Source organism: Nannospalax galili, unplaced genomic scaffold (assembly GCF_000622305.1).
Source record: "Nannospalax galili isolate Female #2095 unplaced genomic scaffold, S.galili_v1.0 scaffold18, whole genome shotgun sequence".
NCBI lineage: Eukaryota > Metazoa > Chordata > Mammalia > Rodentia > Spalacidae > Nannospalax > Nannospalax galili.
Window position 1 is genome coordinate 6,675,917 of NW_008346548.1, and position 27,914 is coordinate 6,703,830.

At 43.5% G+C, this 27,914-nt stretch overlaps 1 protein-coding gene across 2 annotated transcripts in view; it reads left to right on the forward strand.

The window, feature by feature from the left end:
* The first annotated feature begins 2,464 nt into the window (after window positions 1–2,464).
* Pla1a (phospholipase A1 member A) overlaps window positions 2,465–27,914 on the forward strand; it is a 35,023-nt gene continuing 9,573 nt past the window's right edge. The window contains exons 1-9 of one of the 2 annotated variants that reach the window (XM_008842895.3): window positions 2,465–2,674; window positions 3,128–3,304; window positions 18,027–18,228; window positions 19,920–20,097; window positions 20,576–20,684; window positions 21,344–21,445; window positions 23,359–23,448; window positions 25,739–25,906; window positions 27,430–27,519. In XM_008842895.3, coding sequence (XP_008841117.1) covers window positions 3,247–3,304; window positions 18,027–18,228; window positions 19,920–20,097; window positions 20,576–20,684; window positions 21,344–21,445; window positions 23,359–23,448; window positions 25,739–25,906; window positions 27,430–27,519 — 997 coding nt within the window. In that variant the 5' untranslated portion in view covers window positions 2,465–2,674; window positions 3,128–3,246. The remainder of the gene's footprint in view (window positions 2,675–3,127; window positions 3,305–18,026; window positions 18,229–19,919; window positions 20,098–20,575; window positions 20,685–21,343; window positions 21,446–23,358; window positions 23,449–25,738; window positions 25,907–27,429; window positions 27,520–27,914) is intronic. The other variant, XM_029568240.1, reaches the window with a different exon arrangement.

Sequence of the window (27,914 nt, forward strand, 5' to 3'; positions counted from 1 at the left end):
CTCTCCCTCCCAACCCCATTATAGGAAGTGAACTTATTACTTAAACCCAGGCAGCAGGAATAACACAAGCATAGGATGCATTTCCAGCCAGTTCCCCAGTACTCAGGAATGCTGCCCTCGTCAGATGGAATGTCTTCTGCATGTGTCCCACTTACACAGCTGCTGAGGCACCCACAGAGCAGCCAGCCCTGGGTTTTATACCCTAGGGACACATGATTTACCAAACAAAGCATTGAATAACATCCTATTTCTGGGAAAGAGGAGGCGGGAAGGCTGGGACAGGATCCAGATTCATCTGGCCAGACCTCTACCATTTCAGGATGCTGTACTCCCTGCATGGTCTGCAATTACTCTTGAGAGCTATTAGCAAGAAAGCAGGGGTGGGGGTGGTAGGAGGGATGGGGGGTGCAGGATTAGTTGGAGACTGCTGGACAAGTGTCCTGTGCTATGCTTGCATATTGTGACTTGCTCTGAAATGTGTGTGTGTGTGTGTGTGTGTGTGTGTGTGTGTATGTGTGTGTGTGTGTATGTTCACACATGCAGGGCATAGAGGACATCAGGAGTGGTGGCTCCAACATCATGCCCTCAGCTCAAATTGAAGAAGAACTTGGTTAAAAAAAAAAAAAAAAAAAAAGTCAGAAGCCTGAGCCATTTTGGGTTGGACCCTAAAATTTCATGACATGGTCTGTGCAGCCTGAAAAAAAAGAATGAGGCAGCTGTAAGATATTTTGGTTAGCTTAAAAAGCAAGACTTCAAAAGGTTTGTGGGACTGGTGATATGGCTCAGTGGGTATAGGAGCTTGCAACCAAGCCTGGCAACCTGTGTTTACATTGCAAGTTGTCTTCTGACCTCCACACATGTGCCATGGCACACCACACCCCTCCACACACACATTTTTTTAAAAAAGCTTTTAGGTCAGAATTGTGTCAAAAGGGGGTGGGGGAGAATATTTCCATATAGATTTAAAAGAAAATGGTGCCCACAGCTGCCTTCTATGGACTCTATGGGGTAGGGGATAAGGGGGGATAGAGACTCATATTTCACTACATACTTTTGTACATTTCGAATTATTAAAAATGTACTTATTTGTGTGTGCATGTGTGTAGTGTATGTGTATGCATATGAGGGTGTGTGCACATGTGTGTACATGTGTGGAAGACAGAGTTCAACATCAGGTGTCTTCCATTATCTCTTACTACCTTATTTTTTGAGATACAGTCTCTCACTGAATCTGGTGCTCATCAGTTGACTATGCTGGCTGCCCAGTGAGGTCTGATGACACTCTGTCTACATCCCTACCCCAGAGCTACAGGAGCAGATGTGCACAACCATGCTTAGCTTTTTTATGTGGCTGGTAGGGATCCAAACTCAGGACCTTGTGCTTTCATGGCAGGCATTTTACCAAATGAGCCATCTCCTCAGCTCCCATTTTTATTTTTTTTTGTCTTTTTGAGACAGGGTCTCCCTGTAGCCCCAGCTGTCCTGGAACTCACTATGTAGACCACATTGACCTCGAACTCACAAAGATCTGCCTGCCTCTGCCTCCCAAGTGCTGGGATCAAAGGTGTGCACCACCACGCCCGGCTTTATTTATTTATTTATTTATTTTAAAGCACATACATGTAGAATTATGAACAAACACACTTTTAAAAATGAACATGACTTCATTTTACAGTCATAAGCTGCTGAGGCCTAGAATTATTTTCTGAGATTAGTTTATAGCTATATTGCCACCCCAACCTCTGAAGGCTGTGAAGCATTGTGACTCCCCACCCCCTGCTCTCCACACTTTTAATTAATTAATGTGTACTAGCTTTGTGCTGAGCAGAGTTGGCTGCTAATTCAGGCCTACTTCATTAAGACATGGGACTGTTTTAACAGAAGACTTTCACTTGAAGACACTTCATTGGCCTGGTAGTATATTCTAGAAACTTCTACAATCCATTATTGGCCCTCTTTCAGCATCCTTATTCTTCATAGTCATGGGATCGACGTTCTTCTTGCACATCTAGTCACATCCAGGTGTCTTCTTTAATGACCTGAACTGGTACACCTGGCTAGGTTTACGACGTCAGAGCAGCCTTCAGTAGTGGCTTCCACTGTGCCCTGTTTGTTGCCACCTCCTTCCTGGGGGCAGCAGTGCTGAAGCAGTGGGGTGATGTGCTTGAGGGTTGGCCCTGCCAAAGTCATCATGCAGAGCCATGGTTCAAACCCTGGGTTCTGGGCCTAGCCTGTCCTGCTTTAAATCGCAGTTCTCCACCAGCTTGTTTAAGTTTCTTAAGCTCTCTATGCCGACAGCCATGTAAAACACATGTGTGGACAATTCCCCACGGAGTTACTATTTGGAAAGGACAAAGCTGGCTTGCAATTGGGTCTCTGCCTAACAACCATGTGCTACTGTTTCAGGAGCACTGGCCAGGCAAATGCCCTGCCTCTCCCCAACTTTACAGAAATAGCTCCTTGTGGTTTCTGCTCCTCCTTAGAGTGAAGAGGCCACATGGCATAACAGACTCATCCAGTTTGGAGGCCCAGCTGTACCACCTCGACCAACAGCGTCTCTGTACGTCATTTTCCTTTTCTACTGTTCTGTTTCTTTATTTGCGAGTCCAGGAAGTTGAACATCTCTTCTTGGAGGTTGAACTTCACTTTTAACCTCAAGGCTCTGTGAAAGACAGTGAGTACTCGACAGAACCAAATTTCATCTCCTTCCACTCTGTCCAGTACATGTACATGCACTGGTCTCACTGGCTCCACTGTGTGAAGCCTGGGAATCCAAAAGTGAAAGGGGTTTCCACCCCCAGCTGTTCCATCTTCCCAGGGGAAAAAATGTCCACAGAAATTCCATTACAATAGAATTTTGTAACCACTGAGAGATGAAAGACTGCCTTGGTCGTCACTGACATTTCATAATGGGAAATGGGAGAGGTGTGGGAAGCCATTTCCTGATCTTGTTTGGCTCAGAGAGGAAGAACAGTGTGTTTCAATGTCCCCTGGTTAAAAAAAGAGAGTATGTGTACATGTGTGTGGAGGGGGTGAGGAATAGGGGGTTGCTTATTTTCATTGAGAAAAAGAAACTGAAAACTCTAGAGGTTAAACAAATAGGAAGATTTATTTTTTCCTTTTACAGGCCATAAGACCAGTTAACGATTAGTGAGCCCCAAGTGAGTGCTTGGGGGCGGCTGGCCTATGTGGTAGCTCTGTCTTTCAGCGTCTCCTTCACAACAGCTCTGAGACTCCACCTCAGCAATGCCTCCTGGCCTCTGGTTGTGGGGGCCCCTTTTGTGGCTCAGCACTGGAAGTTCAGGTATGCTGGGGGCTTGGGCCTTGGGTAGAACATACTTCAGATAATAACTATTTCTTAAACTGTCTTCTTATGCAGCACTAACTGTTGGAAGGTCCCCTAAAAATCCTTTATCTCTCCCGAGGAGAATTTAAAAGTGGGGAAGAAAAACCCTATTGTCATAATGGCAGTGATGGTAAGCAGGATGCTTCTCAGGTCACAGAAGAACTTCCCCTGGTTGTCTGACTCATTTTCCTAAAACCCTCATTACAGCCCTTTCACCTTGTACAAGCCAAGGTGACAGTAAGAAAATAAACTTTGATTACTTCTAAAATTCTTATTTTTATTCTATCAATAGCCACCATTTCAAGATGCATTTAATTTAAAATTTAAAATTTGCCAAATAACTTTTGAAAATGTTAAGAAGGCTTTAGTCATTGAGATCACTAGATGTCCTTTCCAATCCTGCCAGCCAGATCAGGTTTCTGTCTGCCATTTTTGCATCATGTCTTTCCCCTGGTAAAGAACCAAATGGTTCCTATATGCTTAATACAGTAAATTCACACACACACACACACACACACACACACACACACACACACACACGCACAGAACCAGGAGCAGCACTCTAAGAAAGGCCCCTTCCCTTCACCTCCCAATAGCACACAGTTTTTCTTTCTTCTCCCAAGATGTTTCTGGTCCCTCAGCTTTGGAACTTCTAGCTGGAGTTGCTCATAATGCTCTGGGGCAATTTCTATTCTTCACCTCTTCCAAGAGGGCTTTCTTGATCCTTTTCTCCCTTGCAACAATTCACTATCCTGTGCAGAATCCCTTTTCTGCTCCAAAGTCCAGCTCAACATGGATCTATTCTCTCCCTGCAGCCTGGGCAGCTTTTTAAGGTACTTCTTAGCTTCATGGGGCTTTTTCTCCTTTTGTTGTTTGTTTGCACAAAGGGAGGGTTTGGGGTTCCTGTCTCTCTTGTACACTTAACCCCATGCTCTGGTGCTCTATACACAGGGGCTCAGTGAGTGGCACTACATTGCTGCCTGGGGGAGGTATTGAATAGTTAAGTGTCTGCTGCAGACACTGATTTGAATACTGACTCTGAGTCTTAGTAGCTGCACAACTTTGAGGAAGTGACTTTACCTGTCCTTGGAGATACCAAATAGGGATGCTGTAAGGACTACACGGACACTTTGGGCACCATTCTGACCTCTGATAGTTGCTTCTTTTCTGGTAATATTTTTATTAGTGAATGGTACATGTATTGATGGGAGGAGAGGGCAGGACTGTCACAAGCCTCTTTGGAGAGAAGATATGTGGTATCCCTGATGGCTCCTAGGAGAGCTGTGGGTGCTTTGCCCCTACCCAGCAACTCTATCCCTGTTGAGGGGCAGGAGGCCTTCATTGGGTATCCCAATTTGAAATTTTCCAGTAGAAGGATTGTCTTCAACTTGTCTTCAAACTTTTTGAAACCTTGCCTCTCAGCAAGCCCAGAACCTCAGACATAGACAAAAGGTGGTCAGAAGTCTTGAGCCAGGTATCAGAGCTGGGGTTAGGGTAAAAGTTGGTCCAGTTCCAACTCGTGTGGGACACATCCAGATGCAGGAGGGGAGCTGGTAATGCATGCTGGTGGGGTCTCAGGGGTCCTTGCCCTTCCCGCTTGGCTCTGTCTGCTGCCGTCTTTCTCCACACAGATCTTGTGGGCCCAAGGTTTCTAATTCCCATCTACTTCTCTTCCTTCCCACCTTAGCTGAGATATTGTTGTTAACAGTGACAATATTTATGGATTAATGTTTTCTATTCTTTAAAGGGGGACTATTTTAGAAATTAAATGAGTTGGTGGATAGGTGGTGATAGAAAATGAAAAGGAACCACCCAAAAGAAGAAAGGAAAAGGGATTGAGGGAGACAGAGTGAGCAAGGAAAAGGAAAGGAAGAGAGTGAATGAGCATGAGGGAGGGAGGTTAGGGAGGCACCGAGGTGCCTATCCCTCTGCCACCCACCTTGATGTCTCGGGACACAAGCCTTCACAGCTACCCAGGTGATAGATAGCGAGAGCTTTCCCAGGATTGCAGAGGTCAAGACTGGTATTTGCTCCCTGACCTAACTGGCCCTGGTGCCTCAGATGACTGCCCTCAGGTGTTTTCTCTTAAAATTTTTATTCCATTTGTTTGTTTATTTGGAGAGAGAGAGAGAGAGAGAGAGAGAGAGAGAGAGAGAGAGAGAGAGAGAGAGAGAGAGAATATGCTATCCTCTCTCCCCACCCCCGAGTCCTTACTGCTCTTTATTTTAATTTTTTTTTATTTTGTGTGTGTTTTTGGAGAGAGAGAGAGAGAGAGAGAGAGAGAGAGAGAGAGAGAGAGAGAGAGAGAGAGAGGAGAGAGAGAGAGAGAGAGTCGGTGCACAAGTGGAAGTCAGAGGTCAACTTGCAGGAGTCAGTTCTCTCCTCCAACCATGTGGAGCCCAGGGATCCAACTTACGTGGTCAGACTTGCTGGCAAGTGCTCTTAAACTCCATTGGGCCATCTCCCCAGTCTTCAGGCATTTTCTGAAGTCCTCCCCAGCCCAAGTCCAGTGGCCTTTCTTGGTATTCTCTTCGGGCCAAGTTTCCTGACCATAGGCCTTATGCCTCCAGTAAGGTTTCCTGCTTATTTCCACTTTCTTGACTAGACTTTGAGCTCCAGAGAGCAACTGTGGCTGGTATCTTACTCATCCTTAAATCCTCAGAGCCTAGGGCTTCAGTTGCTTTAGGAGGAGGAAACAGCTGGTTACAGGCCTCATTTCTACTTCTTGAAATATATGTAGGTCAGTTGATACTGACCCTGAAAAAGCACTTCAGTGACACCAAGAGGGAGACCTCAGCATGGCTCAGTTCAGTTACTGCTGACAAAGTGACCTCCCAGGGCAGTTGAAAGCACAGCTCTATCTGCTTGGGAGGCCAGGGCTCAGACAGGGTGGCAGGAAGCCCAGGACCACAGTGTTGAGCTGGGGCAGAGGCAGCTGAGGAGAAACAGCTAAGACAGGGCCTGTGTTATGTACCCGTCAATAGCCAGCTGAAGGAGATGCTGTCCCTGTCCCTTGCATGACTGGCAGAAGCCCACCCTCCAGTCAGCTATGGTGGTATGGTGGGATCTCTGCCCTCCTCCCACTCTCCAGTGTCCTCTGGGCTAAGTTTCAGAGGGAGCCCACCACCCACTACATAGGGCTCTTCCTCAGTCTCTTCAGTTGACAACAAAATATCTGGATGTGGTTTGGGGACTCCTCTATTCCTGCTGAAGTATGCCACTCCTTGCTTGGCTTAAGCCACATAAACTGTTTTAGGCGAAAACATATTTTCCCCCCATTATTTTTATTTGTGTATTCCATGTAGAGGTCAGAGGACAACTTGTAGGAGTAGATTCTCATCTCTCACCATATGGGTCCTGGGGATGGAACTCAGCTCCTCAGACTTGATGGCTAGCACCACCCCATCAAAGAAAACTTCTATGAAATAGAAACATTTGTGAGATACCAGTCTTCAGAACAAGGCAAGTCAATGCAGAACCAACCATAGAGGTAACATGTCCAGATCACAAAGTCAACCTGTGTGAACCACAGACATCCTTGGGAAGAGAAGAGTATACTGCCACTCTGCCTTGAGACTCACTTTCTATTATGGAAATGTGGGCATCCCCGGGTCTTTAATAACCTTTTTAAGCGTTTATCACTCCAGCCCAAGAATAGAAAAGTATGGGCTTCTTCCAGAGTTGGACAAGGTGATATTTAACTCTAATTCCTCCTTCTTATTGCTTATAAACCCCTGACAGCTGGCACATCACAGAGACAAAGTGAAGCCAATAAAACCAAAGCTACGATTTTTAGGATTTAAACTTAAGGGGGCTGGAGAGAGAGCTTAACAGTTAAGAGCACTGGCTGCTCTTGCAGATGATCCGGCTTTGATTCCCTGCACCCACATGGTGGCTAACAACAGTCCATAACTCCAGTTCTGACTTCCGTGGACATTGCAGAACACAGGTGCACTTGCACACATACAGGCAATACATTCTTTCACATAAAATTGTAAAATCTTTCCACTCAACACACAAAGGTACCTCTTCTTTTTAATGGTTGTCCATACATTAAATATATATTCTGAAAAGACATATCCTATACACTTTTAGAGATGTAATAATAATGGCTAACAATTTATTAGTATGTGAGTGTGACCATTTCCTTACCTCTCTGTCAACACTCTGTAATACCAAATGTTTTTATAATTGCTGATATGATAGGAAAAATACATTGCATTGTTGTCCTGTTATTCATTATGATTGAAGTTGAATATCTTTTTATGTATTTATTAACTACTTTCATTTGCTTTCAAATAATTGCCTTTTATTCCCTTTTGTCTGAATTTTTAAAACTATATCATTTCCCACCCTCACCCCTCCAACTGATTTGTTGGTTCTCTATAAAAATTAGTCCTTTGGGACTGGGACTAGCTCAGGAGTAGAGTTCTTGCCTAGTGTGTGTGACGTCCTTGGTTTAATCTAGGCTAAATTCATTATTCACTTACCTCACATGAAAGCAAGCTTTGACCCTTTCACGTCCACAAAACAGGCAGGATGTTCTTGCTGTGCAGGTAGGGTATCTTGGATGAGGATGGAAGTTTCTACTTCTCACTCGCATCACCAATCAGAATAGACCCTTCAAGCTTCTATCCTGTAAGTGTGTCTGGCTTATACACTCTCACCCATGCCTGAGGCCCTGTACCCCCACTGCTGTCTTTGCCCTGACATGCACCCCAAGTCCCACCAAATTTGCCAAGGTCTCCTCTTTTCCTGGGCATCTTCCAGCTTCAGTTCCCTGGGCAAGGGTCCTTTTAGCCGCACTGTCTCAGTCTCTCACTCCCAACCTCTATCCTGAGACACATTGGTGAAGTGTCTCATGTATGCCGGCTTGGCCATTCCTTACCATGTGATCTCTATAAGGGCAGAAGTATATCTTCCTGCATACATTACTTCCTCCATGGCCTAGCTAGGCATGCATAAGGTCCCCAGAGTGTCAATAACATCTACCCATACTGAGAATTCAGCACTGGGAAAAAACACATCCACAAATCAGAAAGGAGTACAATTCCTTACCCTTTGGCTAAGGAATGCTCAAATGACTTTTAGAGCACCTGGATAATCTTCAAAACTCCATTAACAGAGTCCGGGGACTAGAAAAGAAGTAGGACTGTGTTGACAGTGCCTGGAATGCAGCTGTGAATAGCTTCGATTCCTGTGCCTGTCCCAATAAGCTCTTCACAAAAAAGGATGAAGAAGGCGGACTGCTCCCCAGCCCTGGAGTCCTGCCACTTGACTCCCATCCTTGTTACCTGCCAAATCTGTTGCTTGTGAACTTCCCAAGTTCTCTTTACCAAGGTCTAGAACTCTGTTTTCCTAAAAGAAAAACTGAAGCTGGCTAGCACAATACTATCCAGGAATCTCCTGTGGGCCCCAGAGGAGCACTGTGTGTGGTTCACATGTGTAGCCATAACCCCAACCCCATATAAGAAGCAGAGGCTAGCGTGGGTTGGACAATTGACTTTTGGGTCCTTCTGCTTCATAAAGCCCTCAGTGTGTCTGGGGACTCCTGGTTTGCCTGAAAGGGAATTTTTAGCTCCCAAACCCCAACACCTGTGTCAGGTTTAATCATCCCAGAGAAAAACTACCCCAGAACCAGGGAAACCTACAGGTCCAGTTCTCTTTCCCAGGAAATCTGGGCTCGACTCCCTAAAGCACTCCTCCCTCCCACCCTCCACCTTCTGACAAAAGAGTATCCGAGAAGGGCTTCTAAGGTCTTTCCTCCTATCAACCACTTCCCTTTTTTCTTTAGAGTCCCGTGCTCTGAGTTGACTGACGTGTTCTTCAAGCCCCGGGGCTTTTAAACTTGTAGAATACAATTCTTTTCTCCTTGGTTAAATTCTAGGTATTTTCCACTACAAAACCAATACAAACAGAATACAGTAATATATGTTATTTATGCCTGTCCAGATATACAATTTTTCTCTGAGGGTGAAAACCAATTACAAGAATGTGCACAGAATTCAGCTCTGGGGAGAGGGTCTGTGGAGAGAAAAGTTTATAATTTCTAATTTTACCTTTTAGGGTTGAGCACTACCTTCAGCGCCCCTTTGCACCGGTCTGAATTTTTTTGGGGGGGGGTGTCTTTTTTTATTGTCTTTTTGAAGCAGGGTCTCCCTGTAGCCCCAGCTGTCCTGGAACTCACTATGTAGACCAGGCTGGCCTTGAACTCACAGAGATCTGCCTGCCTTTACCTCCCAAGTGCTGGGACTACAGGAGTGTGCCACCACGTCTTTTTGAAACAGTCTCCGAGTAACCTCAGCTGACCTGGAACTCGCTACGAAGACCAGTCTGGCCACAGAGATCTGTGCCTGCCTCTGTGTCCTGAGTGCTGGGATTAAAGGTGTGTGCCACCATGCCTGGCCTGAATTATTTTTTTAAAGGGAGTATAGGGGATGGAGAGATGATTCAGCAGTTAAGAGCACTGGGAAGACCCAGGTTCAAATCCCAAGACCCACATGACAGCTAACAACTGTCCTTAACTCCAGTTCCAGGGGACTGGATGCCCTCTTCTGACCTCCGCAGGCATTGCATGACACGGATACACTTAGGTACATGCAGGCAGTACACTCATACACATAAAATAAAAATAATAAATAAAATATTTTTAAAAGGGAATATATACTCATGACAGAAAGCTTAGAAAAATACAGTTTTACATAAAATTTATGTAAAAAACAATGAAATAGATGGAAAAATATTGTTATGTTGTTTACCATCCAGACACAAGTAGTTTAACATTCTGATATTTCCTTCCATTTTAATTTTTTTTTAATTTTTTAAGGTAAATTTAAGAAAATTATAAAATAATTTAAGGATATAAGAAAATTCAGTACAAATATGACAAAGCAGTCTTTTACCAACTTCCTCACCATCCAGATTCAAGAAATATGAACAATTTTTTGCATCCTCTTCATTTTAAATATTACAGATTTATAATATATGTATTCATTTCTTATCATTTATTTATTCATTTCTCTCTGCAAAACTACAGCTATATTGTTTCCAGATTTTTCTCTGTTACACATGGCACTACAATGTGAAGTGAAGCATTTAAGACTGATTTCTAAAATGGAATCACTGAGCCTCAAGGCAGTGGGTCTCTGTCTTTAGTAGCTACAATCAAATTGCTCTCCAATTTGAAATTTCGTTGACTTTCTTACTAAAATTTGGATTCTTTTCAATTACTTAGTTATTGCCAATCTGATAGTTATTATAGATTTTCTTTAAATCTTATTACTTTGAGAAGTTTTGATTTGAGAAATAATAACTTTTTCAATGTTGTAAGTTCTTAACAATTATCTTTATAAATATTTTTCCTCTCATTGTCTTACTGGGTGTTTTGTTTGTTTTGCTTTAAGACAGGATCTCATTATGAGCCCTTGTTGGCCTGGAATTTGTTATGTAGCCTAGGCTGCCTCAAACTTGCTTTGCTCTTCCTGCTTCTGCCTCCCAAGTGCTGGGGTTACAGACATTGCCACCATGCCGTCATCATTGCCTTCCTTTAGAAAACCATAGCTAGGTAAATACTGGAGCCTTTCTATTTTATTCTGTTTCAGTTTTGGTTTTTGGTGGTGCTGGATAAGCCAGGGTTTCACACATGTCTAGGCAAGTGCTCTACCATTGAGCTACATTCCCAGATCCTTGTCTATATTTTTTAACTGCAGTGTATGTATGTATGTATGTATGTATATATGTATGTATGTATGTATGTATGTATGTTGGTCCTGGGAATTAAGCCTAGAGCACTGCACATGCTAAGCACATGCTTTACCTTCAAACTACATTCACAATTCCTATATTTTCACATCTAAAAAGTTTCTAGGATTTCTGATTCCTAAGAGCAGCCTTCCTTGACAAATATCCGAGTCACCACTCATCAAAGAAACTTCTTTTGTACCAGACAGAGACTATCACAGAGCGCCACAACTGGTCACACACAGACATTGTCTGTGAAATGCCCAGGCCTAAGTGGCACATCTACAAAGCAACCTCTACACCTAAGGCTCATGGAACATAGAACAGGGATAAAGAAGATAATGAATCTCTCAATTTTCATTAATGAAGCTCCCTCATGCAATAGAGAGCCAGGAACACAAAAGGTCACAAATGACCAAAGCGTAGAGATTAAGAGTCTGTAGAACGCTTATTCTTGGATAGGACTCCTATATTAAACTTCACCCACCTGGGCTCAGGGATCTTATCAGAAGGGGGTGTGGCGGGGAGCAGAAAGATTGTAAGAGCCAGGGAGGAGGTGCGTGACCATATGGAAATAGAGGCCTACAAGCTCCTGGGACCCTGCTCATATGAACCTACAGCAATGGTGACAGCATGCACAAGGCCCATGCAAACTCAAGCAGACAAAAACCTAGCAGAAAACTGGAAAATGGACAGCAGACCCCAATCTTACCTGAAGAAATATTGGCAACTGATTACTGTTAGGTAATGAAGAGCTGATCTTCCTAAAGTGAGGGACACTAGATAAGTTGACTAGACCTCAGTAGATGAACTTACACTGAGGAACATCCGGGGACACTAACTTGACACAATAGGCCTTAACACAAATGACAGACTGTATGAATTCCAGTGGTGGGGCTATGGGAGGGAGCCAGTGGGAAGGGGGGTATAAAGATGATTAAGATTGATTGACGTATTCTGTATGAAATACACAAAAATTCAATAACAAATTAAAGTTTTTGGATTTCCATGCTAGATATTATATAGTACAGATTTCTTTTTCATCTCTACAACTGTCTTTTTATTTTTTAGATGAGACAAACTTTTAAAAAACTCATGTGTCCTAGTTTGTTTCTCCATTGCTGTGACAAAACACTCTGACCAATACCAAGTTGGGGAGGAAAGGGTTTATTGAGCTTATATATCCCAGGTCACAGTTCATCAGGGAGCTCAAGGTAGGAACTCAGGGCGGGAACCTGGAGGCAGGAGCTGGAGCACAGGCCATGGAGGAACGCTGCTTACTGGCTTGCTCCCCTGGCTCCTGCTCAGCCTGCTTTCTTATGCAACACAGGTCCACCTTCCCAGGGGTGGCACCACCCACAGTGGGCTGGGCCCTTCTACATCTCTCATCAAGAAGATGCCCCTCAGACAGGGCTACAGGCCAGTCCAATGAAGGCAATTCACCAGTTGAGGCTCCCTCAACCCAGGTGTGTCAAGTTGACACTAAAGCTATCCAGCACACCATGATATATTTAAAATATGCTGATAATACAAAAGGATAAAAATGAAGACAAAAAAATTATGAAATAAGGAAAAGGCATTAACAACAAGAAATAACAATTAGAAAAATAGAAAAATAACAAAAAATACATCATGGCTGAGTAGAAATTAATCCAAGGACTAAATGGAATTTTTAATTTAAAAAATTTTTATTAGTGCCTGTGTGTACATGATGTGGAGTTGTCTGGTTGCAAGGACCAGCGTCTTTCTCTTTTTTTTCTTTTTAGATGTTCCTCTATCCTTACTGCTTGGTTGGAGGGGTGACTGGGAGGAGGCACATTTGAGCCCAGTTCACTGTACCATGTTCTATACTCTTGAATGATCAAGCTTTATCATCCTCAAATACTGGCAATTTTTTTCCTCTCCTTTGTCAAATTCTATAGGTGATTCTAGTTAATTTTCTTCTTTCACTGACAAGGTCTAGGACCTCTAGTATAGGCGTGGTGGGACACGCCTTTAGTCCCAGCACTTGGGAAGCAGAGGCAGCCGGCTCTCCCTGTGTTCGAGGCCAGCCTAGTCTACAGTGAATTCCAGGTGAGCTAGGACTACATACTGTCAAAAACAGACAGACATACAGATCGAGACACAGACAGATAACTATTTAACAGAGGCAGTGATAGAAGACAGTCTTTTTAATTTTTTTGAGACAGGATTCCACTGTGTAACCCAAGCTGGCCTGGAACCTAAGAGTCTCTTACCTCGGTCTCCTGAGTCCCAGGACCAGGGAAGTATCTCACCATACCCAGCAGAGCAGACATTCCTGTTGGTTCTTGGTTCTCAGCTTTAAATGAAACTGTTAGGATGAGAGTGAGTATATTATTTTCATTGTAATATATTTTAATATATTTTCTAATATAAAAATCCTTTATTTCTTGTATTAAACCTCTCTTGGTCATGATATATTTGTGTCCTTTGTCCTTGTTATCCTTGATGGTCAGTGAGTTATAGTTTTCTAGGAAATTACCTATTTTTAGAAAAAACATTCATAGTTTCAACTTCTGTTGTTCTATGTTCTTTTATGGTTTAAAAATCAATTGTACCTATATTGATGTCCCTTTTTTATTCTTGATATTGTTTACTTGAGACTTCCTTCTTTTTTCATAATCTCTTATCAGAAGTACATCCAGGTTATTATTCTTTTCAAAGAACCAGCTTTTGGAGTTTATTGTGGGTGGCAGGTACTATTCTAAGCTGCAGAGTGAACAAAATAAATAAAAATTCTTGCCTTGTTTGAAAATCTGTTCTAATTCCGGAAGACAATCAATAAAGAAGTCTGACAAAATTGCACAGTTGGTTAGAAGGTGATGATTCTATACAAGTCAATAGATCAAGATAAGAAAGATTTAGGGAACTGGGTGAGGTACAGAAGAGTAGAGAAAATGATATCTGACAAGCAGGCTTGAAGGAAGGGAGGAAATTAACCAAATGCATGCTTAACAGAAGGTTCCAGAAAGAAAGAACAGCCAGTATAAAAATCCTCAGTCAGGAGGAAGCACAAAGAGGACAACCAGCTGGAACAGAGTAAGCAAAATAAGATGAAATAAAAGGCTCCCATGGGATGAGCTGGATCCTTTAGAACCTTTTATTCTGAGTGAAATATCTTGAGGCTTTTGTATAGAGGAGTGGTCTTTTAATAGGAGGATAATCTTGGCAACTGTATTGTAATTAGACTGAAGGAGCCAACAGGAAAAGAATTGACAAGTTATGACAGTAATCTTGAGAAATGATGGCTCAGATCAAAGTAAGAATAGCTGAATTCTGAATAGAAGATTCTGATGATGGAGCCAACAGGATTTGTTTACCATTTGTATGTGAGAGATGAAAGAAAAGGAAGTCAAGGATGCTTAGCTTGAGAAGCTGCAATAATTGAGCAGCTGACAGTGTTGCTCATAAGCCAGGCGTGGTGGCACACGCCTTTGAGCCCAGCACTTGGGAAGCAGAGGCAGGCGGATCTCTGTGAGTTCAAGGCCAGCCTGGTCTACATAGTGAGTTCCAGGACAGCTGGGGCTACAGGAAAACCCTGTCTCAAAAAGACCGGGGGAGGGGGTGGGGAGAGAGAGACAGAGAGACAGAGAGATTCGTGGATTGGGGCAGTTCCAGCTTTTAAGTGGTCTAGGACTTCACCAAAAAGATTTGAGGGGGACAGTTGCAGGAGGTGCCTGCTAAATAATGCAAACAAGCTATTTGATTAGTTAAGGCAGCCTTAAAGTTCCTAGTTAGAGATGAGGGGGCCACTTCTGATTGGTAGAGCCTAAGTTTCATTTCCTAAGCTGTGACTCTTGGTTTGCTTCAGGTGGGAACTCAAGAATTCAGCTGCCTCAGCCTAATGGCCTCCCAGTAAGTCATGTTAACACTGTAAGGGTGCATTAGACACTCTAAACAAAATTTGACATGTATTTATTTTACTACCATTTAATTTTTCATATGTTACATGTTTCATTGTGATTGTTGTTTAACCTGCATATTGCTTAAGAGTATTTTTATACTTCCAGCTGTATTTTAAAATAAATTTTGTCATTGGTTTCCAATTTATGACATTTATGTAGATGTTGTTGTAAAGATGATATTGATCCTTTAGTGTTAGTTGGGGCTTGCTTAGTTTTGCAGTCCTACAACAAAATACCTGATGTAATTACCTTAAGAGAGGCGAGTGTTTAACTTAGCTCACATTTATTTAGTTTTAGAAGTACAAGTCCAATATCAAGCAACTCCACTGGGTTGGCCTCTCCTTTGGGAGGTTTGTCATGATGGGCACATGTGCAGGAAAAAAGGTCACATCTTGGGCCACGTGTAGAAAGAGTTAAAGAAAGTGTCCAAAGTCCTATCATCCCCTTCAATGGCATACCTCCAGCGAGCTCATAGGTCCCACTTTTTTTTTCCTTCAGTGCAGATCAAAGCTAGGGCCTTGTGCATGACAAGTAAATGCTCCACCACTGAGGGACATCCCCAGTCCTTGGTTTTTTGAGATAGGGTTTCATTATGTAGCCTAGGCTGGTCTGGACTCACGATCCTCCTGTCTCGGCTTCCCAAGCTCTGGATTATAAGTGTGCTCTACCATTTCTTTTTTAAAAAAATATTTTATCTATTTAATTATGGGGGGGGGGTTGCATGTGAGTGTAGTGCTGGAGTTACAGGCTGCTGTGAACCGCCCTGACATGGGTGCTGGGAATCAAACTCAGGTCCTCTGGAAGAGCAGTACAGGTCCTTAACCACAGAGGCATATCTCCATCCCTAGACCCACTTTTTATAGGCCTATTACACCTTCCTTTGGAGGGACACCACAATTATACCCAAGCCATAGCACTTGTTTTGTGACATATTATGCTCCCTTAAAAGGACTTAGTTCTGCCAAGTGTGGTGGCACATTCTCTAATCCTTGTATTCAGGAAGATGGGGCAAAAAGATAATGAATTTGAGGCCAGTGTGACCTGTGTAAAGAGATACCATTTCAAAACAAACAAACCAACCCCAAACCCCACCAATATCAGGGTCTGGAGAGATAGCTTAGTGGTTAAGAGTATTTGCTTCTCTTTCAAAGGAACTGGGTTCAGTTCCCAACAATCACATGGCAGCTTACAACTGCCTGCACATATGCAGTGTGCATGCATATACTCAGATACATAACATCACTAAATAAATCTTTAAAAAAAAATCAGGGCTTGCAGGGCTGTCGCTTGGTGGTAGAGCTCTTGCCTCACATGCCTGAGGCCCTAGGGCCAACCTCAGACATATACACAGAGCGAAAAAAAAAAAAAAAGAGCAAAAATATTAATTAATGTCAAAGTCTGGGGAAGGCAGATGAAATAGTGCAGAGAGACATCTTTCTTATATACCGTGAGAACTCAGTTTGCAGACTGAGGGTGTTGTGCTCAGAATGACCTCCCAGGAGGTCAAGATTTGGCCATTTAGAAGGGCTGTATCAGGGGCTGGGCATGAGGTTTGGGGCTCAGACCCAGCAGTGGTAGTGATGCTACATGAGAGATTGTCTATGACTGGGTTCTTATGATCCATTAATATATTGTTGCACATCCCTGGGCATCCTAGGTTCATACTGATGCTGTGTGTGCTCCCCAGTTACCTCTGATAGCACAGAACTTAGCAGAACCTAAAGGACTCGCCATCCTCAGTGAAGGAGACTCCATAAAAAAATTCTGTGGTCTTTGTAACTCTAAGAAGCTATCACGGTGACATAATAGGACCAAGTGGTTGGGTTAGCAAGCACCATGCTCCTCCTCCAGACTGTCCTTGTGGGAAATGCTGGGAGTCAAGGCCCACAGAGTAGACATGGGATGGACTGCTTGGTTGAGATGAGCCATATTTTTCCCCTTCCTGGGAAGGAAGGGTTTTATGCTGCTCTTTTCTATTTGATGCTGTCAAAGGTCCTTTGGTGGCTTTGGTTAGAAATACCCAGTTTAAGGAATATACTGCAAGGTGCTATAGAGTAGGTATGGTTTGTTAAGGCTCTTTATGGTGTCAAGCAAGGCTGGTTCCTTTGGAGGACTGTGAGGGATAGTCTGTCCCAGCCTTCTCTTTTCGGCTTCTTTCTATACTGCATCACATCGTCGTTCCTCTGTCCCTGTCCAAATTTCTTCTTTTCATAAGGATGCCAGCCATATTGGGCTAAGGTCTCATTTTAACTTAATTACCTTAAAGACCTCCTTGCTAAATAGGGCCATATTCTGAGGTATTGAGTATGAGGACTTCAATATATGAATTTTGGGGAGAGACTTGTATTAGTTACTTTTCTCATCACTGTAAGGTAATCATGGCAGCAGAAACTTTCGGGAAGAAGGATTTATTTTGGCTTGTGATTTCAGAAGGGGTATAGTATGTTATGATGGGAAAGCATGGAGGTGGGAGCATGAGGCAGTAGTCACATTGTAACTCTGATCACACGGTGTCTGCAGTCAGGAAGGAGGGAGGAGTGAATACTGGTGTTCACCTGGCTTTCTCTTGTTCCCCTTGATGTTTAGTCTAGCACCCCAGTCCGTGGGATGGTGCTGCCCACATTCAGGGTGAGCCTTCCTCTTTAACTAAACCTTTCTGAAAATACCTTAGAAACACAGCCAGAGGTGATTCTGAATCCAGTCAAGTTGACAAGATTTACCTGATGCCACTACACTCAGCCCCACAACAACAGCCATTTCGCTGTGGTCTTTAACGCCCCCTAGTTGAACAATATTCATATTCTCTGCTATTTTACTCTTAGGCCTAAAAACTATTCACAGATTTTGACTACAGAACTGATTCAACTTTTGAGAAATATGTGAATAATTACTGTACCAGCTGACTTACAATACACTGCATGCTTAGAGCTCCTGTTTCTTTTCTCCTTCCAGGAATAGCTTTCTTCCTTCTAAAGGAAGTTACCTCACTGTTGTTTTGTTTTGTTTTCCTCCAGGGAATGTACCTCCTACCACACAGCCAAAGTGCACTGACTTCCAGAATGCCAACCTCCTCCAAGGCACAAATCTCAGAGTCCAGTTTCTCCTCTTTACCCCTCCAGACCCCAGCTGTGGTCAGCTAGTAAAAGGAAGCAGTGACATCCAAAACTCCAAGTTCAATGCCACTCTGGGAACCAAACTACTTATTCATGGATTCAGGTGGGAGCTAACCAACCAATAGCAAGTTCTCAGCTAAGAGCCAAAGGGACCACAATGCCATAGGAAGTAGAGAGGAGCAGAAAGAGGACTAAATGTTCACATGTTCTATTGCTTATGACTTGCTGTCTATGAAGGTGTCTCATGTACACTGTACACGCATTATGTTATTCATTCTTGTTGGTCACATGCCCGCACCCCCAGTCTTGTATATAGATATACTCATTCACAAGGAATACATATATACCACCCCACACAAGTCACTCCAATTTCCACATCTGAATTAGAGGAGGTTATAAGAATGGTCTCAGTGGTCCATGGGAAAAAACCCAGGCTGTTACCCCCACGTGTGGTTGCATGACATGATTCATCTCAGACAATGAGGTGACAGGCTTTGCACAGTCACTCAGGAATAACAACATGGTGCTTTTGCCCAGGGTTTTATTTCCTCTTTCCCTTCTTCTTCTTCCTCTTCTTCTTCCTCTTCCTCTTCCCTTCTTCTTCTTCTTCTTCTTCTTCTTCTTCTTCTTCTTCTTCTTCTTCTTCTTCTTCTTCTTCACTTTTTCCATGGTTTTATGATTGGAGAACCTTGTTTCCATCATGCCGAGAGGTTGGCATTTCTCAGGAGCTTGGCACTTCTCTTCTGCAGTTTCTGATGCACTACTGACTGATTCAACCACCAGCCTTCCTTCAAACACTTTTTTCTGCAAAGTTCCCTGACAACAAAACAGAGCAAGGTTTCTGTGAGGAGTCAGGGAGAGTACAAAGGATGAGCAGAGTGACTACTGAGTGTAGAGTTGAGGCAGCCAAAGAAGAGGTGGACACAAAGGCTGCCAGGCGACCCCCCACTTCCTCATTTCTGGCTTCTCCCTGCTCCAGGGGTCCAGCTACATTTGTCCTTAGTTGTCTCCCATTATTCTTTTCCAAAGTCATTTCTTTAGCTAGAATCTTACATTCAGCCACTTTTAGAGTGTGCACCTCCCACCCAGGGACAGCGAATGGAACTGGAACTTCATTAGGCTGCTCTGCTCCCAAATTCCCCAGACCACTTTCTGGGGCACGCACACAGTCTGTGTATCTTTCTCCAAAAAACTTCTTTCTACACTGTTATGAAAGCTTTCTGAAGATTTTTCCATCATTATTTTTCTAGAAAGGTCTCATTATATAGTAAGTTCCAGAAGCAAAGGGACTTGTCCTTATCTCTTGGAAATCACCTCACATACCCTTAGGCCAACAGGTACTGAAATGTTTTTTGAATGAACAGACAGGCAGGCATATGAATGAATGAAAACCTCCTCTAGGAAAGAACCTATATTTTAAAATGAGAATTTATAATAAGCATCCTAACTCTAAGGTACAAAGACATCTTTTCTACCCCACAAGTAGCAGAGACAGAGACAATCTTTTGAGCACATACATTGTACAAAGGAGCCTGACTAAAGGCAGGTGTGGCTAGAATCATTCTGTTCTGAATTCATCTGAAACAAGAGACACCCTCAGATCATTTACATGAAGGCTCCACATGTGCCTGTGACTGAAATTATGTCCTCCCCCTCTCTACTCATAGCACTGTGATTGACTGCCCTTAGAACCCCACTTGGTCTTGCCTTCTCTAGTTTAGGGATTAAAGGAGGTTCCTATGGCAGTGAGTTTCAGCTCAGCAGGTAATTTTCTTATTTGGGGTTCATGTCTAGGGCTTTAGGAACAAAGCCTTCTTGGACTGACACATTCATCAGAGCTCTTCTGCGGGCAGCAGATGCTAATGTGATTGCTGTTGACTGGGTTTATGGCTCTACTGGTGTCTACTTCTCAGCTGTAGAAAATGTAGTAAAGCTGAGCCTAGAGATCTCCCGTTTCCTCAGCCAACTCCTGGTAAGTACAGAAAAGCTTAGGGTGGATTTTGGCTCTTTGTTTAGGGAGGAGCGGTCTGAAATTAAAACAAAAAACAAACAAAACTCTTGAAATTTGGGGCAACACTAGAGCCATCCAGGGGCTGGCTGGCATTCAGTTTAAATTTGGATTTGGCATGCTGATGGAAAGGGCACTGGGCCTCCCTGAGTTCCCCTCTCCTCTGTAAAATATGTCATTGCACACCAGAGAGTGAATGTACTCAACCCAGAATTTAGTAGTCCCTCACAAGGAATGGCATGACCATTATACACTGTGAAATGAGGGGACTGTCAGGATGGAGAGCCCAGGAAGAGGACAGGTGATTGATGGATGAGAGGTCTGCCCTTGTTCGAAAGCATGTGTGCTGGGTGTGTCCAGCCTAGGGTATTTATCGTCAGAAGCCTTGGGAAGAACCACTCTGGGCCAAGTGGAACTGACTGTCCTGTCATTTCCCTTCTAGGAGCTGGGTGTGTCGGAATCATCAATCCACATCATTGGTGTTAGTTTGGGAGCTCATGTTGGAGGCATGGTGGGACATTTCTACAAAGGACAGTTGGGACGGATCACAGGTAATAAATGTTCCTTAGATAATAAACGTTCCTTTCTACCTCTCTTCTTAGAATTAGAAATGGAGATTGCTTTGGAGACATTTCCGAGGGAGCAGAAGGGTGTCTTAGCCCACGTTCTTATGATTGAGTCACTATTGTTACTAAAATTTATCTAATATTTGCATAAGATGACACATTGTTATTATTTGATCTCTAATATCAATATGAGAGGCCCTGTATTTATTTTTGAACCTCAGTGTATACATCTATAAAATGGGTTGTAATAAGCCATATTTTTCACTCACTGTGGAAATCACCTTTAGACTGTTAAATATCTACAAAGACCAAGGGCTTTGAGCTTCAGTGGTCACTCTCAGTCGGTAAGGGACAAAGTTATATGGTAAATATCCTAGTTTCTTGGCCCTTCAGTTGGAAAAGTCTGAGTCATGTTCCACAAATTCCTTCAGAGAAGGTCCTACGGCAGGAGGCCTAGGTGTCACTGGTTTTGTCAAATGGATTGTATTGTTAAGCTAACTTTAGAGCCAGTTTCAACCCCTGATCTTCACTGGATGACTCTGTTAGCTGAACTAGAAGGTTTCCTGGGAAAGGTGTATTGTAGGTGCATGGTGGTCCTGGGAGTTGAGAGGAAAAAAATACCCAACAGCAGTCTGTCTTTGTAGGCCTGGACCCTGCTGGACCAGAGTACACCAGAGCCAGCCTGGAGGAGCGTTTGGATGCTGGAGATGCCCTCTTTGTGGAAGCTATCCACACAGACACTGACAGTGAGCTGGGGTGACATGCCTGGGGTGAGGGAGTGCACACAGGCAGGGGGCTAGGAGGCTAGCACTTGGTGGAATGGCTCTGTCAGGGCTTCTGTGATGCAGTGAATAGTTTATCAGGACGATCTTCATGGGCTCTCCCAGCTCTGTTTATGTCTGGAGATAAGTGGTTTTATTTTAAGATACCAGTTGTCAGGAGGATTCTTAATCATGGACCAAAATTATTTGTTTGGTAGCCTCACTGATTCAATGCCAAACCCTGTGCTGCGTGGGAAGGGGCAGGTATTTCTGTCAGGATGACATGTCAGAAAGTCATGCTACTTTTTCAGGCTGTGTATGCCTGGCCCCTGGGGATGGGGGTATTCCACTCACCAGGCACATAGACCAGTCAGACTTCCCTTTTACCTAGAGGACAAGCCCAGTTCTAGGTCAAGAGAAAGAATCTAGTTTTCTAGTAGTGACGTGCACAGGGAAGGTCACCCCAACTCTCAATCCACTGTGACCAAATTGTCCTTCTGACCACCTGGGAAAGAAGGTAGACAAGCATCCTTACTTCTACTGGACATGAAATGTCCCCACAGTGTGTACCAGGTACTGTGCTCAGTGTCATTGAAGCAAGGAGAAATAACATCTGTCCCAGACAAGAGAGGCTTGCAGTTTAAGTGAGAGATTTAAGTGTCTCATTCCCATAAGTCAAAAGTTTTCTTCTAGCATCCAAGGCTCACAAAGGCATGCTTCTGGAAGAAACCCATGCAGTGATACTGTTGAACTCCTGTTTCTGCTTTCACTGTACACATAGAAAACCAAAGCTGACAAGTCTCTGCCTGGCTGTGTTAGGTTAGTTTATCTTGCTCATGAATAAAGTGAGTCTTTTACTTAAGAGTAATCACATTCATGAAAACAAAACGTGCAATAGTAGTTGCCAGAGAATGGGGGAGGGGAGATGGAGAGTTGGAGCTTAATATACATGGTTTCATTTAGGATAATAATGTTTAGGAGACTGTTCAATATAAATGTTGCTGAATTATCTAGTTAAAAATTAAGATAACATGTCTATTTTACTGTGATTATAACCAAGGTTTTCACATATAAGACAAATTTAAGAAACAAATTAGACCCCTTCTACCCCTAAGTTTGATAAATATGTGACTTTTAGATGCCTAGTTACCTGGGACAGGCTCTTGTAAATTGATGCTTCTTCCTGATAGGATTAAAAATAATAATTTCATTTATTCAACCAGTCCTTGTTGAGCTAGGTAGCCAGTACTGTGAATATAGCAATGAACAAAGATATATGGTTATGCCTCTCTTCATCTATTCATTCAATAACTACTTATTAGGCACTCATTGTGAATCAGGAACTGTGCTAGGTGTCAAGGGCCCAGCAGGGGGGAAAAAGATAGGTAAAAACCTGGAGTCTTCATCCAAGGAAACAGACTAAATAATTACACTTTGTGATTGTTCCATGTTGTATAACAAAGAACATGTGAGAGAGGGTAACTTAAGAGGGGTCTCCTTCAATAGGATTGTTGAGGAACATCTGTCCAGTGAGGCTTAGTGGAGGAGAATGAGCCAGTCCTGCGAAAGGCTGAGAGAAGATTCTAGGTGGAGAGGATGGACAAAACGAAGCTTCAATGTGGGCTAGCACTTGGCCTGCTCTGGAAATAGAGCAGAAAATCACATGGTTAGAGTGTGATGGAAAAGGAAGATGTATTTTTTTATTTTATTGGGCAAATATGAGTATCTTATAAACTGATTCTCCTGTGCCTCCTCTCAACATGGTTTACCTTGTGAAGCTGTACAGCCCTTTGAAATGAGGAGGACATTGGGGCTGACTCCCAAAGTCAGAGACCCTGCTGTGGAACTTGGAAGTAAGCTCCTGAAGTGAGAAGTGAATAAGGTTCTGCCTCTTGCAGATTTGGGTATCCGGATTCCTGTTGGACATGTGGACTACTTTGTCAATGGAGGCCAAGACCAGCCTGGCTGCCCCAGGTTCTTTCATGCAGGTCAGCAAGCCAGAGAGACTTGGTGTTTGCCTGCTCCACACATTGGAGTTGACCACGTCTTTGTGCTGATTCAGCTAGTGGTCTTCCTCATGATACCCTGTACTGTGTTCTATAATGTATTAGCACATACCAAACATCTTTAGAGCCCATGAATCTCATAGGGGAGTCCCTGATACTGGAAGCCTGCCTCACACTTATGTCATCCTTCCCACTTGTCTTGGGCCCTGCCATCATCTAACATCGCTCAGGCCAATAACCCCCCTTCTTCCCTGAGAACTGATTTGTGGAATAGCCCACCATAGCTATATCCTCTCCAGAGTGTACTGTGGCTTGTCACCCAATTTACCACATCTGACAGTTCTCTTAAAATTATCTTAAAGCTCACTTTTTAGATATATTCAGTAAATATACATTCCTTTTCTCCTAAATACTTTCTTCTGGAGTGCTCTTTTTAAATATATTTATATATATTTTAAATAATAAATATATTTAATGTATTTAAATGGTAACAGCTAAACAACAAAGATTGTTTAGTTTTCTTATATTCTTATGATTAAAATCAATATGTTGGCATTTCATGTAGAAATTTAAATTCTGTGATTCCTGCTTACTGTGTTTTTTGTATTTTCTTGTTTTACAAAAATCTAAATATTTTAAGGATTCTGGTTTAGTTTAGTTTAGTTTGGTTTTAAGACAGCATTTCACACTGTGGTCCAAGCTGGCCTCGAACACTCTGCTCCTGCCTAAGCCTCCTGAGACCTGGGATTATAGGTATGTGTCACCACACTTAGCTCCATTTTGGATTTTTGAGAAAGGGTCTCCCTGCAGCCTTGGCAGGTCTGGAACTTGCTATATAGATTAGGCTGCCTCAGTCTCACAGAAAACACCTTCTGAGTGCTGGGATTAAAGGCATGTGCCACCATGCCTGGTCTTTTGTTTGTTTGTTTGTTTGTTTGTTTGTTTGTTTCTTTCTTTCTTTCTTTCTTTCTTTCTTTCTTTCTTTCTTTCTTTCTTTCCTTCTTGGGATTCTTTAAACAATTTTAGTATTTTATTTATTATTTTTATTTTATGTATATGAGTGTATTGCCTTCCTATATGTAAGTGCACTGGTGTCATGCAATGCCCATGGAGGTCAGAAGAGGGTGCTGGATCACCTGGAACTGGAGTTAAGGATGGTTCACAGCTGCCATGTGGGTGCTGGGAATTGAACCTGGGTCCTCCGCAAGAGCAATCAGTGCTCTTAACCACTGAGCCATCTCTCCAGCCCCTGGCCCATTTTAAGAATTCTTTTGACAATTTTGTTGAATAACCATTAATCTACTTTGCCAAATATATGTTATCAAAAACATGCTTTGTATAAAACTCTAATAAAATTTCAAAACTTTTGATTAGGTGGAGTAGTTTGGTCTCAATGACTTTGGGAAATTTTGGTGGCATATTGATTGGCCATGTTTATTACTTCACAATACAATTTGAGAAGGGGCAGCTTGTCTCTACCTCAGTTCCCAACTGATAGGAAAGGAACTTGGTAGTCAGGAGTATTCCTACCACAAAGGAAAGGAAAGTGAATGCAGCTTATCTTTCACTATCAGACCAAGTTCAAGGGGAGTCAAAAGACCCCAAGATCCTAGAGTTGTAGCTTACTGCTGCATCTTATATGGTTGTACCCATCTTATGTGGGTCCTGCGTGTGCGTGTGTGTGTGTGTGTGTGTGTGTGTGTGTGTGTGTGTGGTGCATGCACATGAGTAGCTTCACACTCTTAAATAGTAAAGAATAGCAACAAAATAAAGTTTTGGGTAAATTGGGATACTTGGCAAGTTCTCTGGATCAGTTATTTGGTCAGGACATTTACAACACGTTAGAGTCAAAGACTGACCATGAATGTCTGCAAACTGCAACTCCATAGACTGTTTCCTTGTTGGGCTGGGAAAAATGTTTGTGTGGGAGATGATGCAGTAAAGAAGTGCAGACAGACATGGCCAGCAGTGCTGCAGCATCTCCAGTGCTCTGTATGCTCCTGTGTCACCAAAGAGTCCGCCTGTCAGTAAGAGTGAGTCTAAATCAAGCAACTTTCTTGGCGGATTAAGTTTGTGTATCTCAAGAAAATTAAAAAGAAAAGGGAGATGAGGTAACCATGTTTGCTAATATTTCTAAAATGTGATTCAGGGGACAGCCTGTCTATTTATATCCTTCTGGGACATAAAATTCAGTAAAGTTACAGTAAGTAGTGTGGAGGGAGTTTCCATCTGTCTGCACTGAAACCTTGCTGTGGTTTTTGCCCCTGTTTAGGTTACAGTTATCTGATCTGTGATCACATGAGGGCTGTGCATCTCTACATCAGTGCCCTGGAGAACTCCTGCCCGTTGATGGCTTTTCCTTGTGCCAGCTACAAGGCCTTCCTTGATGGAAACTGTCTGGATTGCTTTAATCCTTTCCTGCTTTCCTGTCCAAGGATTGGTAAAACCTCCCCCCTCTGGTTTTCTTTGATAACTGGGGGAAAGCTCAAGCCCTGCTCATTTGTCACCGCTTCAGAGCACATCTGATCTCCTATAGCAAGAGGTCCCTATCCATCTGGGGAAAAAAATAACCCATGAGGTGCTCAGCCGACTCCCATCTGGGAGATGGCTGTTAATGTGGGGTGTCTCACCCATCCCTCTATGCTGCTTCCTGATGCCAGGCTCACTCTGGCCATACCCCTCTCCCACACAGCCTCTCTCCTGGAAGTGCAGCCTCAGGCCATTCTCCAGAAATACTATTAGTCCAAAACCTCTCCTCACCCTCAGACCTGATGCTTTCAAGCAAGGACATTGATTCTCCAGCTTCCCATATCCTCTAATCAGTGCATGGTGGGGACCACCCCCTCCACCAGAGCTGCACACATGCCCTCCTTAGCAGTAGGAGGTTGTGATGGTCAAATACCATCTGAGATAGAGGTGACCAATGGCTGGGAAGTTACCCTGTGTTTCTACATGATCCAGGCCAGGCTGAGGAATGGACTCCTGGAAAGCCGAGGGATCTGGCCTCTACTCACCCCATTACAACTCATAGCCTGGAGTTTCTCAGGGTGAAAACTCTAGGGGGCAAAGCCCCTCTTGGGTAGTGGAAATGTGTCTTCCCTGCTTCTGCAATCTCATACTTCCTACCATCCCTGGCTGCCACTCAGAACACAACAACCTTTGTTATTCACACTCTGACATGGGTGACAAAATGGGAAGGGAAGATAGCTTCCCACAATACAAGCCAGCATATTTCCCCTCTTGTGGACATATGTCTGAACTGGTACCAGAGATGATGGGCCAGGTCTTTAATTGCCATTTCCCACTGTCTCCCTAGCTTCTCTCTGCCTGCTTTCTGTCATGAAGAACCTCAGAGATGCTTCCAAGTATATGTTATACAAGTTTCTTCACCCTGCTGGTCTGTGCCCTAACTATACTCTCATCCTGAACACGCTGGCCTCAGCTGCCGTCTACTAGTTTTCAAGCCAAACATTCACTGTCTCTACCAATAGGATACCTGGCCACTGCAACAATCGTGTAAATTAGTTCAAGCGTTAAACACAAAATTTTAAGTTTCTTGCAATTATCTACCAAGAATGAGCCAAATGGGGACCAGCAAGATGGCTTTGTTATAACCTGAGTCCATTCCCAGGACCCACATGATAGAAGGAGAGAACTGAAGGCTACAAGTTTTCTGACCTCCACATGTGCTCTGTGGCACGAGTGCCCCCATCTAATCCACACAAATAACTAAATGTTTAAAAAGAATGAGCAAGTTGAAGAATGCACTTCCTGTTTACTTTCGTGCTTATACCCCACTGAACTTTGTTTGGACCTTCAGATTCATCCCAGAGCATGGCCCACAGTTTGTGTGCAGTGTGTGTGTAGAATGCAGGGTGCATGATGAGTCCACGCCTGACTGGGGACTGTGGAGCCTGGAAACAGCCTACTCGGGCTTTACCATCTTTGTTTCTTTATTTCCAGGACTGGAGGAAAAAGGTGGTATCAAGCTAGAGCCGCTTCCCAAGGGAGTGAGAGTCTATCTCCTGACCACAGCCAGGGCCCCTTACTGCGGTGAGTTGGGAAAGAAATGAACAGCTGTGCTGGTGGGAGTGCTGGAGATGTCCAGGGCTCCAGTACAAGATGCATGCCGTCCAGCCTGGGAACGTAGACAGCAGATGAACAACTAGGGCAGAGACGTTCTTTACAGTCAGGGACTCTCGGGGGCATTTCTCTTACACACTTACTCTCCTTTCTCTTCCAATTGAAACTTGCCCTCTAGGCTGTTCTCCCTGGAGTGCTCTGGCTGACACTCTCCTTCATCCTTCTTTCCCCCTCCCTGGTGCCCACTCTATGTACCTCCTGCCCTGGCAGAACCTCCTGGGCCAGCGTCCTGGAGGAATGTATGACTTCTATTGCCTTCCCCTCACAGACACATTCCAACTGTTCGCTGCTGCTCATTGCACTTC